Source organism: Macaca nemestrina, chromosome 17 (genome assembly GCF_043159975.1).
Source record: "Macaca nemestrina isolate mMacNem1 chromosome 17, mMacNem.hap1, whole genome shotgun sequence".
Lineage (NCBI taxonomy): Eukaryota > Metazoa > Chordata > Mammalia > Primates > Cercopithecidae > Macaca > Macaca nemestrina.
This window is the reverse complement of record NC_092141.1, coordinates 63,829,076-63,844,819: the sequence shown is the minus strand read 5'-3', so window position 1 is coordinate 63,844,819 and position 15,744 is coordinate 63,829,076. Positions and strand designations below refer to the sequence as shown.

The 15,744-nt window shown below is 47.3% G+C and overlaps 1 protein-coding gene across 11 annotated transcripts in view; it reads right to left on the bottom strand.

Moving 5' to 3' along the window:
* The window catches only part of LOC105472221 (WAS/WASL interacting protein family member 2), a 71,152-nt gene that overhangs the window by 13,833 nt on the left and 41,575 nt on the right, over positions 1-15,744 (bottom strand). For all 11 annotated transcript variants that reach the window (XM_071083113.1, XM_071083111.1, XM_071083110.1 and 8 more), the window contains 3 exons: positions 10,313-10,445; positions 8,388-8,504; positions 5,915-6,571 (listed from right to left, as the gene is read on the bottom strand). In XM_071083113.1, coding sequence (XP_070939214.1) covers positions 5,915-6,571; positions 8,388-8,504; positions 10,313-10,445 — 907 coding nt within the window. The remainder of the gene's footprint in view (positions 1-5,914; positions 6,572-8,387; positions 8,505-10,312; positions 10,446-15,744) is intronic.

Here is a 15,744-nt window from a genome sequence, read left to right as displayed (position 1 = left end):
GGGAGGTGGAGGTTGCAAGAAGCCAACATCGCACCACTGCACTCCAGCCTGGTGACAGAGCAAGACTGTCTTGAAGAAAAAAGTGTCCTATTATTCCTCCTGCTTACTGTCAGAATTTCTGTAGTGACTATAGCTAAGCATGTAACACGGTAATGGAACGAACACACACACACACACACACACACACACACACACACGCTGGCACAATAAGCCCAATAAATGTTTTTGCTTCCCATAAGACACACTCAGAATGTCAACTCTTCCTCACTGTTTCCAAGCTTTGTTCAAGTAGAAACGGGACACTAGATGCAATAATTAAAGAGAAATCTTATACCTCCCAGCAGATCTCTGAGCCTTTTTTCTTTTTTTTGAGACAGAGTCTCGCTCTGTTGCCCAGCCTGGAGTGTGGTGGCATGATCTTGGCTCACTGCAAGCTCCGCCTCCCGAGTTCATGCCATTCTCCTGCCTCAGCCTCCCGAGTAGCTGGGACTACAGGTACCGCCACCACGCCTGGCTAATTTTTTTGTATTTTTAGTAGAGACGGGGTTTCACCAGTTATCCAGGATGGTCTCGATCTCCTGACCTCACGATCTGCCCGCCTCGGCCTCCCAAAGTGCTGGGATTATAGGCATGAGCCACCGCGCCTGGCCTGAGCCTTGTTTTCATTCCAAACCTACTCAAACCAAAGCTCTTTAAGAGAAGCTTCTTTAAGCCCCGAAAAATATTCCTGAAAACCCAGATTCCTCAAGGCCCTGAGAATTTGTATCTACTCCTGGGCCAGGGCAGCAAGGTAGACAGGGTTAGCCAGGTTCACAAGGACACTGGCACCAGCTAGACACCAGGCAGGTGACACTGATGAGATGACCTGGAATGGCAAAATAGAGCAGGATAAGAGTGATCTGTTTGGCTCCTCCAGCTCCCTCCCTCATCCCAGCCAGGTTCTGCTATCTCCAATAAGCTTCTGGGTTCTTTGTCAGATCCAGTTGTTTTTTTGTTTGTTTGTTTGTTTTTGAGATGGAGTCTCACTCTGTCCCCCAGGCTGGAGTGCAGTGGCACGATCTTGGCTCACTGCAAGCTCCGCCTCCTGGGTTCACGCCATTCTCCTACCTCAGCCTCCCGAGTAGCTGGGACTACAGGCACCCGTTGCCATGCCCGGCTAATTTTTTGTATTTTTAGTAGAGACGGGGTTTCACCGTGTTCGCCAGGATGGTCTCGATCTCCTGACCTTGTGATCCGCCCGTCTCAGCCTCCCAAAGTGCTGGGATTACAGGCTTGAACCACCGCGCCTGGCCCCAGATCCAGTTTTAAGACTGTTTCAAGTGACAGAGCCAGAACTCCAGTCCCTAAAAAAACAATTTGCAAAAGAAGTCGTGGGATGGGAGACAGCCTTTTGTAATCCAAGATTAACCCTAATTTTGAGAAAAGTATGATGGTTTCAATTTTTTTTTTAATTCCCTTAAAAATGGACAGTGTTTTACTCTGCAAAGAAAAAATTCTTGAAACAAACTCTATAAACCAATAATACTAGTTTTTGTGTTTTTAGGATTTTTTTTTGAGACAGGGTCTTGCTCTGCTGCCTAGGCTGGAGTGCAGTGGTGTGATCTCAGCTCTCTGCAGCCTCTGCCTCCTGGGTTCAAGTGATCCTCCCATCCTAGCCTCCCAAGTAGCTGGGACCACAGGCACACGCTGCCACACCTGGCTAGGTTTTTAAAATTTATTTTTATTTATTATTATTTTTTGAGACAGAGTCTCGCTCAGCCACCCATGCTGGAGTGTAGTGGTGCGATCTCAGTTCACTGCAACCACAATCTCCCAGGTTCAAGCGATTCTCCTATCTCAGCCTCTCGAGTAGCTGGGATTACAGGCACCCGCCATCATGCCCGGCTAATTTTTGTATTTTAGTAGACAGACGAGGTTTCACCATGTTGGCCAGGCTGGTCTTGAACTCCCGACCTCAGGTGATCTGCCTGTCTCAGCCTCCCAAAATGCTAAGATTATAGGCGTGAGCCACTGCACCCGGCCTACTTTTTTTATTTTTTGTAGAAATGGGGTTTCACCATGTTGCCCAGGCTGGTCTTGAACTCCAGTCTCAAGCGATCCTCCTGCCTCAGCCTCCCAAAGCACTAGGATTACAGGTGTGAGCCTCTGTGCCTTACCCCCACTGTACTTTTCAAATGTACATTTTACAGATGAGAAAAGAGAGAATCAGCGATCTGTCCAATGTCACACAACAAATTGAGGCAATACTCAAATGATCTCTGACGAAAATACCTCAATTTTTTTCCAGTTTATCACTCTTAAGAACTGCTGCTCTAGCCAGGTACAATTGCTCACATCTGTAATCTCAGGGCTTCGGGAGGCCAAGGTGGGGAGATGGCTTGAGCCCAAGAGTTTGAGTCCAGCCTGGGCAACACAGACCTCATCTTAAAAAAAAAAAAAAATTAATGAGCCAGACATGGTGGCAACAACCCTGTAGCCCTAGCTATCACAGAGAAGGAATGGAAAAGTGGGAAGCAAGAAAGCCTGCAGACATTTAACAGTACTCAGTTCAACCCACGGAAATTGCATTTTTCTCTTCTTCTATTCCTGGATGAGGTCAGAAAGATATGAGCTTTGCTCAGACAAAGAGTCCTTTGTAAAATCCCTAATAAGAGTCTTTTGTAAAATCCCTAAGTTAAAAAAAAAAGTCAAACCTGAACTTTACAGAATCAAGGTCCACCTTAGGACTACCTCCTTATGGCTAAAGCTAGGGAGATATGGGATCAGAAATGCAGCAGGCCACTGTTTGGCTGCCCTATGTTAGATGGCCAGCTGCCAGAGTACAAATCTGTGTGTACCAAATAAAGCAGCTGCACACAGGTTAATAGGCTTTTAATGCCTTGTTACTTAATGATATAACCTTCACCATTTTTTTTTTTTCCTTTGAGGCAAGGTCTTACTGTGTTGCCCAGGCTGAAGTGCAGTGGCACTATCACGGCTCACTGCAACCTCCACCTCCCAGGCTCAAGTGGTCTTCCAACCTCAGCCTCTCGAGTAGCTGGGACTACAGGCATGCACCACCATGCCAGGCTAATTTTTTAAAATTATTTTTTGTAGAGACAGGGTTTTGCTATGTTGCCCAGGCTGGTCTCGAACTCCTGGGCTTAAGTGAACTGCCGGCCTCAACCTCCCCAATCCCAAGTGCTGGGATTACAGGCACGAGCCATCATGCCCAGATTCCATGACATAACTCCTTAATCAATGATCTATACCTACAGAAACTGACTTTAAAATAAAAGCTAAGGGCTGGGCGCAGTGGCTCACTTGAGGTCAGGAGTTTGAGACCAGCCTGGCCAACATGGTGAAAACCCGTCTCTACTAAAAATACAAAAATTAGCCAGGTATGGTGGCACTTGCCTGTAATTCCAGCTACTTGGGAGGCTGAAACATAACAATCACTTGAACCTAGGAGGCGGAGGTTGCAGTGAGCAGAGATCGTACCACTGCACTCCAGCCTGGATGACAGAGCAAGACTCTGTCTCAAAACACAAACAAATAAATAAATAAAGGATAAGCTGTTTGGGGAGGGTATATCTCAAAGTCTAATGATACAAGGATATGGGAGCCAAAATTCCCAGGTCCAATAAGGCCCCAGAGAGCTGTCATGGTCTCCCCTCACTCTAAAATTTCAATTATGCTAATTATAAGGAGATTACACAACCTCTTCTTTTTCCAGGGTTCCTGAATTTCCTCCTTACCCAGCTTAGGCTTCATTATTGCAATCACTCCCTCACATACACCCTTTCCTTCCTGCCTCACTCTCCCTTAGAGTCGCACATGCCTAAAACATGCTAACACTGGTTAAACAGAGCTCTACTCTTATTTTGTACCTGCAAATCACAGTTGAACACACATGAGACTAATTAATCTCACATGAAATGTATGGCCCATAATCTCAAGTGGGCCCTTCGCGTGGTTGCCTATCTGAGCACATTTCCCTAATCCACCCATACTCCCATGCTCCAGATGACCATTTCATGCCACTTCTCTCTCCTCAACTCGCCTTCTCCTTCCCTCGCCTCAATCACAGCTGATGCTCTTGCTTTCCATTTCACTGAGAAAACAGAAGCAAATTAGAATAAACTTTCCACTTGCTTCTACCACTACACCCACCTACCCACTTGCTTCTAAGCCTATATGCTCTGCCTCCCCTCTTGTTACTACGGAAGAACCACATTTCTATCTAAGGCCAACCTTTTATCTGTGGATCACATTCTCTCTCCTCTGGCCTCCTAAGGTCATTATTCAGGCAATCTGTTCCCTCTCCTCTGATTCAATTTTTTCCCTCTCTCCTAAGTTTCATGCTACTCATTCCATCAGCATACAAATAGGTCTCCCATCTTGGGATGGGAAAAAACCAACTCTCAACCCCACATCTTCCTCCAACATTCACTTCACTTCTCTTCACCCCTCTCTCCTGGACTTTACAGCAAACTCTTTAAGATATTTCTATATTGCTATCTCCAATTTCTCTCCTCCTATTCCTGCATTCTTGAACCCACTCCAATTAAGCTTTCACTTTTGCCCTCCACCACTCCACTGAAACTACTCCAAAGGGTCCCATGACCAATGCCAGTTCTTGGCCTTTAACTTACCCGACCCATCTGCAGCACTGGGCACAGCTGACCACTTACTCTACCTTGGAGTTTCTCCATCACATTCTTGGTTTTTCTCCTTCCATCCTCACTAGAAGCTTTTCTGTTTCCTCCACTGGGTATTCTTTATCTCTCTTGCCTCTAATGTAGGAGGGCGAGGGCTTAGCCCTCATCTTTTTTTTTTTTTTTTGAAACAGAGCGTCACTCTGTCACCCAGGCTGGAGTGCAGTGGCGTGATCTTGGCTCACTGCACTCTGCCTCCTGAGTTCAAGCAATTCTCCTGCCTCAGCCTCCTAGGACTCTTCTTATCTATACTCACTCCTTAGGTGACTTCATCTAGCATGTGGTTTTCAATACCATTCAAATGTGTGTCTCTCTAGTCGAGACCTCTCCCCTCAACTTTGGAGTCTGATAGCCAAGTACCAATTCATTATCTCTTCTTGAGTACCTAATAGGCATCTCACACTTGTCTCAAACCAAACACCTATCTTCCCACAAATTCGCAGTACTCCTAACCATCTGGCCATTTACTGCAACAGCCCAGTAACTGGTCTCTTTTTGTCACCTTTGTCCTACTGCAGTCTGTTATCAACATAGGAGCTAGTGATCTTTTTAAAAGGTGAGTCAAATCATACTACTTCTCTGTTTAAAACTCTCCAGCGGCTTCCCATCTCACAAAGTTAAATTCAAGGTCTTTGCAAAGTCCTGCAGTGTTCTCCCCTGCAGCTCCAGCTTTCCAACCTCTAAGTCCTACCACTCTTCCCTCCCTCAGTCTTTCTAGTCTTGCCACAAAGGCCCTCTTGCTATCCCCAAAATGTTTCAAGAATACTTCTACCTTATGTCCTCTACATTTGTTGTTCCCACTGCCTGCAACAGCTGTTCTCCTAGATAACTACTAAGCTTACTCGTCACTTTCTTCAGGTCTTTGTCAAATTTTCACCTTATCAGTAAGGACTGTCTTGACTCTCTCCCTACTGCTCCAATTTATCATCATCCGACCTCCGCCCCAGTACATCTTATTCCTCTCCTCTGCTTTGTAATTCTCTAAAGCATACTACATACTATGTATTTATATATTTTACTAGTTTGACTGTCCAAAACAAGAACTTTTTGTCTTTTCTATTTATTGCTATTTCCCTACCAACAGATCTGACGCATAAAAAGGTACTCAATAAACCCATTGAATGAATAAATGAATTACTGTCTTCAAGCAGTGCTCTGGGGAAAAGATAAAATCAATTCACAGCACGATAGGGAAAAAGGTGCTTCCAAGCACTTACCTGCTCCCCGACTGGGAGGGTCTCGGGCTGGGGGAGGTGGCCTATTACTCAGTAAAGAGGAGGAGGCTGAGGTGGGCGGAGGAGGTGCTAGGCCTCTGACAGGCCCTGGTGTCTTCCTATGCAAAGAATTGTGTCTCTGTGGCAGCTCAGGGGCTGACTCATTAGTGGGGCTAGAGGGTCCATTGGGGACCCCAGGAGGCTGGCGGTAAGGCGGAGGAGGAGGAGCCAGAGACTGGCCACTTGGTCCCGTTCTGATATTCACAGGGGAAGGAGGTGGTTTGACTGGGGGTGGAGCAGGAGGTCCCTCTCGACCAGGGTGAAGCCTCTGTCCAGGCGTCGGCGGCAAGGGTTTCTCTCTGTTGTAGGCGGGGGCTTTGTTGCTGTGCATAGGCAGAGGTGTGGGGGGTGCGTTGGCACGCCGCCCTGGGGGTGGCGGGGGAGGGGCAGAGGAGCTGTGCTTCATGCCCGTACTGCTGGTGGTATTAGGCCGAGAGAGGTCCGGTAAAGAGGGTCTCTGCATCCGGGGCAGTTCTGGGAGTGAGGCCCGGCTGCTGTCTGTATCATCCTGAGGACGCCCGCTGGCTGCAGATACTGGAGGCCTTGGGGCAGCAGCTCGAGAACTGGGGACTTGCAGGGCCGGCTTACCAGCTAGGTTCTCTACAAATACACAAACACGGGGTCAACAGAGCTAGACAGATACTGGTCAGTATCTCTACTTGACTCAGCTCCTTAGTGCAACCTGCATGGTAGCAGGGAAAGGACTTGCATAGTTCTGGGTTTTTGCTTTTTTTTGTGTGTGACAAAGTTTTGCTGTTGTTGCCCAGGCTGGAGTGCAATGGCACGATCTCAGCTCACCGCAACCTCTGCCTCATGGGTTCAAGTGATTCTCCTGCCTCAGACCCCTGAGTAGCTGGGATTACAGGCGCGCACCACCACACCCGGCTAATTTTTGTATTTTTAGTAGAGATGGGGTTTCCCCATGTTGGCCAGGCTGGTCTCAAAATCCTAATCTCAGGTGATCCACCCACCTCGGCCTCCCAAAGTGCTGGGATTACAGGCGTGAGCCACCACGTCCGGCCTAGTTCTAGGTTTTAATATGGTTTCAGGCTCAGGATACATTGTTATTTATTTTTAAATTTTACTTTATTTTTGACAAGTAATGATTTTATGTATTTATGGGATACAATGCCTTGTTATATGTATACATTGTGGAATGATTAAATCAAACTAACATATCCATCACCTATTTTTCTTTTTATGGTGAAAACACTTAAAATCTACTCTACAACAGGCGCAGTGGCTCATGCCTGTAATCCCAGCACTTTGGGAGGCCAAGGCAGATGGATCACTTGAGGTCAGAAGTTTGAGACCAGCCTGGCCAACATGGCGAAACCCCATCTCTACTAAAACTACAAAAATTAGCCAGGTGTGGTGGCCTGTGCCTGTAATCCCACCTACTTGGGAGGCTGAGGCAGGAGAATGGCTTGAACCCAGGAGGGGGAAGTTGCAGTGAGCCAAGATGGCGCCACTGCACTCCAGGCTGGGCCAGAGCAAGACTCCATCTCAGGAGGAAAAAAAAGAAAAGAATAAATAAAACTCTTTTAGCAATTTTCAAATATACATCAAGTATAATCAGGGGTCGTCTGATTATACCCCTGGGGCCACGCACCTGTACAGGTCAGTGACCTGTTAGGAACGGGGCACACAGAAGGTGAGAGAGCAAGCATTACCGCCTGAGCTCCGCCTCCTGTCAGAAGAGCAGCAGCATTAGATTCTCATAGGAGGGCGAACTCCACTGTGAACCGCCCATGTGAGGGATCTAGGTTGCATGCCCCTTATGAGAATCTAACTAACGCCTGATGATCTAAGGTGGAACAGTTTCATCCCGAAACCATCCCCGACCACCATCCATGGAAAAATTGTCTTCCATGAAACCAGTTCCTGGTGCCTAAAAGACTGGGGACTGCTGCAATAGATCACTAAAACTTATCCCTCCTGTCTAACTGAAACTTTGTACCCTTTGACCAACATCTCCCCTTTCTCCATCCCAACACCTACTGCCCCCAGCCTCTAGTAACCAACGTTTCACTCTCTACTTCTATGAATGAGTTCAACTGTTTCAGATCCCACATATAAATGAGATCATGCAGTATTTGTGTTTTTGTACCTGGCTTATTTCACTTAGTATAATTTCCTCCAAGTTCATCCGTATTATCAGAAATGACAGAAGTTTCCTTCTTTTCTAAGGCTAAATAGTATTCTAGTGTATATATACCACATTTTCTTTATCTAAATTGCATCCGCTTTCATTTAATCCCTCAGCTTTTGCTGTATTCTACTGTATAACTCCTCCCCTGCTCCCAAGTCTTTCTGCCCCCGACCTTTACCACACTCCTCAACTTGAGATGGCCCACTTGGGACATCAGAAATTAACACACCAGGGAAATATCCTGCGAAAGTACTCATCAGATACCTGAACCGTCCTTGGCTCCCACAGGTCGAAGCTTCGGCACTCCTCCTTGGAACAGACCTCCCTTGGGCTGCAGGGCAGCTCCTCCAGAGCCATAGCCACCACTGCTTCCTTTGGGCTCTGGAAAGCATACCAGTAGGGTTTTCGTTTCACATGCTCTCAGCTGATGACCAAGTCAATCATGAGGGGAAACCCCTCCTCTGTCTGGGCTATCGCTTGCAAACAAACCAGTCTTGTTTTTGCCCTTCTATTTAAAAAAGCAGGCCTGGTACAGTGGCTCATGTCATTAATCCCAGCATTTTGGGAGGCCAAGATGGGAGGATCACTTAAGTTCAGGAGTTTGAGAGCAGCCTGGGCAACATAGTAGGACCCTGTCTCTACAAAAAATTTCAAAAATTACCCAGGCATGGTGATGCATGCCTATATACTTGGGAGGCTGAGATGGGAGGATTGATTGAGCCTGGGAGGTCGAGGTGGCAGTGAACCATGATCGTACCACTGCACTCCAGCCTGAGCGACAGACAGAGCAAGACCCTGTTTCAGAAAAAAAAAAGAGAGAGAGAGAGAAAAGAAAAGAAGGGAAAGCTACGCGTCTCTGCTCCACAGCTTTGTGTAGGGATGAAACTCTTTGTTGTGATGAAAGAGAAAGAACAAGTGAGGCTGGGCGCAGTGGCTCACACCTGTAATGCCAGTACTGTGGGAGGCCGAGGTGGGCGGATCACGAGGTCAGGAGATAGAGACTACGGTGAAACCCCGTCTCTACTAGAAATACAAAAAATTAGTCGGGCGTGGTGGCAGGTGCCTGTAGTCCCAGCTACTTGGGAGGCTGAGGCAGGAGAATGGTGTGAACCCGGGAGGTGGAGCTTGCAGTGAGCTGAGATTGTGCCACTGCACTCCAGCCTGGGTGACAGAGTGAGACTCCGTCTCAAAAGAAAAAAAAAAAAAGAACAAGTGGCTGATCTTCCTTTATTTAGGGCAAAGGGATAAGGGGGTTAAATAAATGTTTGGGGGGCCAGGCGCAGTGGCTCATGCCTGTAATCCCAGCACTTTGGGAGGCCGAGCAGGTGGACCACCTGAGGTCAGGAGTTCAAGACCAGCCTGGTCAACACGGTGAGACCCCCCGTCTCTACTAAAAATACAAAAAATTAGACAGGCGTGGTGGCACGCACCTGTAATCCCAGCTACTTGGGAGGCTGAGGCACGAGAATCATCTGAACCCAGGAGGCAGACGTTGCAGTGAGCTGAGGCCACGCCACTGCACTCCAGCCTGGGCAACAAGAGCAAAACTCAGGCTAAAAAAAAAAAAAAAAGTGCAACATAGTTATCTGGACTCTCCTCTCCACATCTCAGATGATAGATAGAAGGTTAAGGGATCAGGGACCAATATGTGAGCACTCTCCAGAGGCCTACAGGAACGGACACTTGTAGCAATCATAAAATCAACCTTGGTTTCAGTCAAGAGGTTTATAGGAATGTGGCAGTATCCTCAAAGGACAGTCAAGGATGTGCCCTGATGAGTATTAGTTACAATAAGAGATAGCAGCCTTCTTTTTTTTTTTTCTTTTCCTTTTTGAGAGACAGAGTCTTGCTCTGTTGCCCAGGCTGGAGTGCAGTGGCGCAGTGACGTGATCACAGCTCACTGCAGCCTCGAACTTCTAAGCTCATGCAATCTTTCCACCTTGACCTCCCAAAGTATTTGGCTTACAGGCATGAGCCACCACGCCCAGTGAGATGGTAACCTTAAACCTGAGATGCTCTCCAAGAGTCAAGAAGAAACTTCTAAGGTTCAGAAGAATGAGAAGAGAGCCAAAGCACATCCCAGGACAAAACTCTCCCACTCAAGCCCCAATAAAAATAACAACACAGCCAAGTCTTCAAGTCACTCCTGGGATCCTGCCGGTTCACTAGGAAATGAAGCTCAGACTCACTCTCGAGGATGGGAGCACTCCGATCATTAATGTTGGTCACCTTCTTCAGCTTGGTCCCTTTGCAAATGTCCTGTAAGAGGGCGCCTCGACCCCGCTGCTCATCTCTACTCAGCTTGGGCTGCTCTGTGTTTGCCTGGAGGATAAGAGAAATGTAAGTTCACCCTAAATAGTTCCCTTTATCGGCCAGGTGCAGTGGCTCACACCTGTAATCCCAACACTTTGGGAGGCCAAGGCAGGTGGATCACTTGAGGTCAGGAGTTCGAGACCATCCTGGCCAACATGGTGAAACCCCGTCTCTACTAAAAATACAAAAAATTAGCCAGGCATGGTGGCACATGCTGTAATCCCAGCTACTCGGGAGGCTGAGACAGGAGAATCACTTGAACTCGGGAGTTGGAGGTTGCAGTGAGCCGAGATCACACCACTGCACTCCAGCCTGGGCAACAGGGCGAGAATGCGTCTGCAAGAAAAAAAAAAAAGTTCCCTTTATCACAAGCTTGGGATAAATGACTTAAAGCAAACGGATTCCTTGAAATATCTGTCTAACGTCATTAGATATATATACCAAAGAGCAATATCAATGTGCATCATCCTTTTCAGTTTTTTCCCTCCTGTTCTATCTTCTGTGAAGGAGCTCCATTTCCTTCTTATTCAGAAGCTTCTGATGGGAGGCCTGCAGTAATACTTAGTTATCTTTGTGCTAGTCTGCATGTGAGACACTATGTATGTATGTTAATGTGTATCATCACCATCAAGGCAAAATTTAGTCCCTACTATGACTTAGGCACTGTGGTAAGCACAATATTTGCCTTAGCTGATTTAAATCTCGAAACCTTCCCATGAGAAAGGTATTATTATCATTGTCACCATTTGGAAAGGGTGGGCCAGACGCTGAATAGCTCTATCTAAGGTCATGCAACTAATAAACGATAAAACAAGAGTCCAAATTCCAACAGTGACACTAAAAACTCATATCCTATCTCAACTAACATACCCTACTGTCTCCCTATTACTTCAATTTAACCTCTAAATAAAGTTATAAAGTAAACTATATTATTCTCATTCCAAAGATGAGGAAATAAAGGTAATGTCACATCATTAATAAACAAACAGCCAAGATTTGAATGCTCTGATTGTCTCGAAGCCCCAGGCGTTTTCTATTCTCTGATTGCTTTTTTTGTTTTTGCTTTTTTTTATTTTTGAGACAGGGTCTTATTCTGTCATCCAGGCTGGAGTGCAGTGGCACGATCACTGCTCACTGCAGCCTCAATTTCCCAGGCCCAAGTGATCCTCTCACTTCAGCCTCCCAAGTAGCTGGAACTACAGGTACATGCCACCACATTTGGCTAATTTTTGTAACCTTTCAACAACATGGTTCTTTTCAGGTTCTTCATCTTCCACTTACCTCTTAAACCTCATTTCCCAGAGTTCTATCCTCAGCCTCTATTCAAATGCTCCTGGGCACACCCACCCCGTCCCAGGGCTTGATTGCCACCATAACTCCCCAAACTTCAAATATGTGTATCTCGTCCTCATGCCTCTGACCTGAACTTCATACACTGCAGTATAAAAAATGATGCATGCGGCTGGGCGCAGTGGCTCACGCCTGTAATCCCAGTACTTTGGGAGGCCGAGGCGGGCGGATTGTGAGGTTGAGAGATCGAGACCATCCTGGCCAACATGGTGAAACCCCATCTCTACTAAAAATATAAAAAACTTAGCCGGGTGCGGTGGCACGTGCCTGTAATCCCAGCTACTCAGGAGGCTGACGCAGGAGAATCACTTGAACCTGGGAGGCAGAGACTGAAGTAAGCCGAGATCACGCCACTGAACTCCAGCCTGGTGACAGAGTGAGACATCGCTTCAAGATTTAAAAAAAAAAAAAAAAAAAAAAAAAAGTCATGCATGCGGCCGGGCGCGGTGGCTCATGCCTGTAATTCCAACACTTTGGGAGGCCGAGGCAGGTGGATCACCTGAGGTTGGGAGTTCAGGACCAGCCTGACCAACATGGAGAAACCCCGTCTTTATTAAAAATACAAAAATTAGCCTGGCATGGTGGCACAAGGCCTGTAATCCCAGTTACTTGGAAGGCTGAGCCAGGAGAATTGCCTGAACCCAGGAGGCATAGGCTGCGGTGAGCCGAGATCCCAACATTGTACTCCAGCCTAGGCAACAAGAGCAAAGCTCCATCTCAAAAAATAAAAATAAAAATAAAGATGCAAGTTAAAACATAGTAACTACCAACTGGTAAAGGTTAAAATCAGAAGGCCAGGCATGGTGGCTCACGCCTACAATCCCAGCACTTTGGGAGGCCAAGGCGGTGGATCAAGAGGTCAGGAGACCGAGACCATCCTGGCCAACATGCTGAAACCCCATCTCTACTAAAAATACAAAAATTAGCCAGGCGTGGTGGCATGCGCCTGCAGTCCCAGCTACTCAGGAGGTTGAGGTAGGAGATTTGCTTGAACCTGGGAGGCGGAGGTTGCAGTAAGCTGAGATCGCACCACTGCACTCCAGCCTGGGTGACAGAGAGACTCCGCCTCAAAAAAAAAAAAAAATTTTTTTTTTTACTAAAGAGACTGTAAAAACTTACTGAAGGCACGGTTCATGAAGGCAGGAACCACACCGCTCACTGCTGCAGAGTGCCTGGCACAGAGAGGAAGCTCAAAAAATGCGCAGGATGGGCTGGGCGTGGTGGCTCACACCTGTAATCCCAGCACTTTTGGAGACCGAGGTGGGTGGATTATGAGGTCAGGAGTTCGAGACCAGCCTGGCCAACATGGCGAAACCCCGTCTATACTAAAAATACAAAAATCAGCCTGGTGGCCGGGCACGGTGGCTCATGTCTGTAATCCCAGCACTTTGGGAGGCCGAGGCGGGTGGATCATGAGGTCAGGAGTTCGAGACCATCCTGGCTAACATGGTGAAACCCCGTCTCTACTAAAAATTACAAAAAATTAGCCGGGCGTGGTGGCATGCGCCTGTAGTCCCAGCTACTTGGGAAGCTGAGGCAGGAGAATGGCGTGAACCCGGGAGGCAGAGCGGAGCTTGCAGTGAGCCGAGATTGTGCCACTGCACTCCAGCCAGGGCGACAGGGCGAGATTCCGTCTCAAAAAAAAAAAAAAAAAAAAAAAAATCAGCCTGGCATGGTGGTGCATGCCTGTAATCTCAGCTACTTGGGAGGCTGAGGCAGAAGAATCGTTTGAACCTGGGAGGCAGAGGTTGCAGTGAGGCGAGATCACACCACTATACTCTAGCCTGGCTGACAGAGCAAGACTCTGTTTCAAAAAATAAATAAGTAAATAAAATTAAAAAATGAAAAATAAATACACAGGACGAATAAGTATGGTAGTCGTAAGGATTCAGGGAAAAGGGAATTTTTATACTACCTAGGGTAAGATAAATTGGTATAATCTTTCTAGAAAGCAATTTAACAATATGTATGAAAAGCCTTAAAAATGTCCAGGCCAGGTGCAGTGGCTCATGCCTGTAATCCCAGCACTTTAGGAGGCCGAGGCAGGCAGATCACCTGAGGTCAGGAGTTTGAGACCAGCCTGGCCAACATAATGTAACCCTGTCTCTGCTAAAAATATAAAATTAGCCAAGCATAGTGGCACATGCCTGTAGTTCCAGCTACTTGGGAGGCTAAGGCAGGAGACTCGCTTAAACCCGGGAGGCAGAGGTTGCACTGAGCTGAGATCGTGCCATCGCACTCTAGGCGACAAGAGCGAAACTCCATCTCAAAAAAAAAAAAAAGGCTTGAACATGTGTGGCACAAGAATTCTACTTCTAGGAATTCATTTTAAGAAAACAACTGGGGCCGGGCGCGGTGGCTCAAGCCTGTAATCCCAGCACTTTGGGAGGCCGAGACGGGCGGACCACGAGGTCAGGAGATCAAGACCATCCTGGCTAACACGGTGAAACCCCGTCTCTACTAAAAAATACAAAAAACTAGCCGGGCGAGGTGGCAGGCGCCTGTAGTCCCAGCTACTCAGGAGGCTGAGGCAGGAGAATGGCGTGAACCCGGGAGGCAGAGCTTGCAGTGAGCGGAGATCCGGCCACTGCACTCCAGCCTGGGCAACAGAGCGAGACTCCGTCTCTAAAAAAAAAAAAAAAAAAAAAAGAAAACAACTGGACAGGCCGGGCATGGTGGCTCAAGCCTGTAATCCCAGCACTTTGGGAGGCCGAGACGGGCGGATCGCAAGGTCGGGAGATTGAGACCATCCTGGCTAACACAGTGAAATCCCGTCTCTACTAAAAAATACAACAAAAAACTAGCCGGGCGAGGTGGCAGGCGCCTGTAGTCCCAGCTACTCGGGAGGCTGAGACAGGAGAATGGCGTAAACTCGGGAGGCGGAGCTTGCAGTGAGCTGAGATCCGGCCATTGCACTCCAGCCTGGGCGACAGAGCGAGACTCCATCACAAAAAAAAAAAAAAAAAACAACTGGACAAGTGCACAAAGATGCTAATAATAGCAATAAACTATTTCTAATGGCATAAAACTGAAAATAATCTAAAAGCTAAATCAGAAGGAACAATGATAATATAAGCATACAATGGAATGCCAATTAAGCTCTCAAATATTTAAAAGTAAGTATCTTTTTATAGCAATAATGTTTGACACAATCTTTTTTTTTTTTTTTTGGAGACAGACTCTCCCTCTCTTGCTCAGGCCAGAGTGCAGTGGTGTGATCTCGGCTCACTGCAAGCTCTGCCTCCCAGATTCGAGAGATTCTAGTGCCTCAGCCTCCCAAGTAGCTGCGACAACAGGCGTATGCCACCACACATGGCTACTTTTTTTTTTTTGTTTTTAGAAGAGATGGGGTTTCGTCATGTTGGCCAGGCTGGTCTCAAACTCCTGACCTCAGGTGATCCACCTGCCTTGGCCTCTCAAAGTGTGGCCACTGCACCTGGCCTCATCAAGTAAAACATTTTGAAAAACAATACATATGACCTGGTGTGGTGGCTCACACTTATAATCCCAATACTCTGGGAAACTGAGGTAGGTGGATCATCTGAGGTCATGAGTTCAAGACCAGCCTGGCCACCTTGGTGAAACCCCGTCTGTACTAAAAATACAAAAGTTGGCCGGGCGCGGTGGCTCAAGCCTGTAATCCCAGCACTTTGGGAGGCCGAGACGGGCGGATCACGAGGTCAGGAGATCGAGACCATCCTGGCTAACCCGGTGAAACCCCGTCTCTACTAAAAAATACAAAAAACTAGCCGGGCGAGGTGGCGGGCGCCTGTAGTCCCAGCTACTGGGGAGGCTGAGACAGGAGAATGGCGTAAACCTGGGAGGCGGAGCTTGCAGTGAGCTAGTGAGCTGAGATCCGGCCACTGCACTCCAGCCTGGGCGACAGAGCGAGACTCTGTCTCAAAAAAAAAAAAAAAATACAAAAGTTAGCTAGACATAGTGGTGAACACCTGAAGTC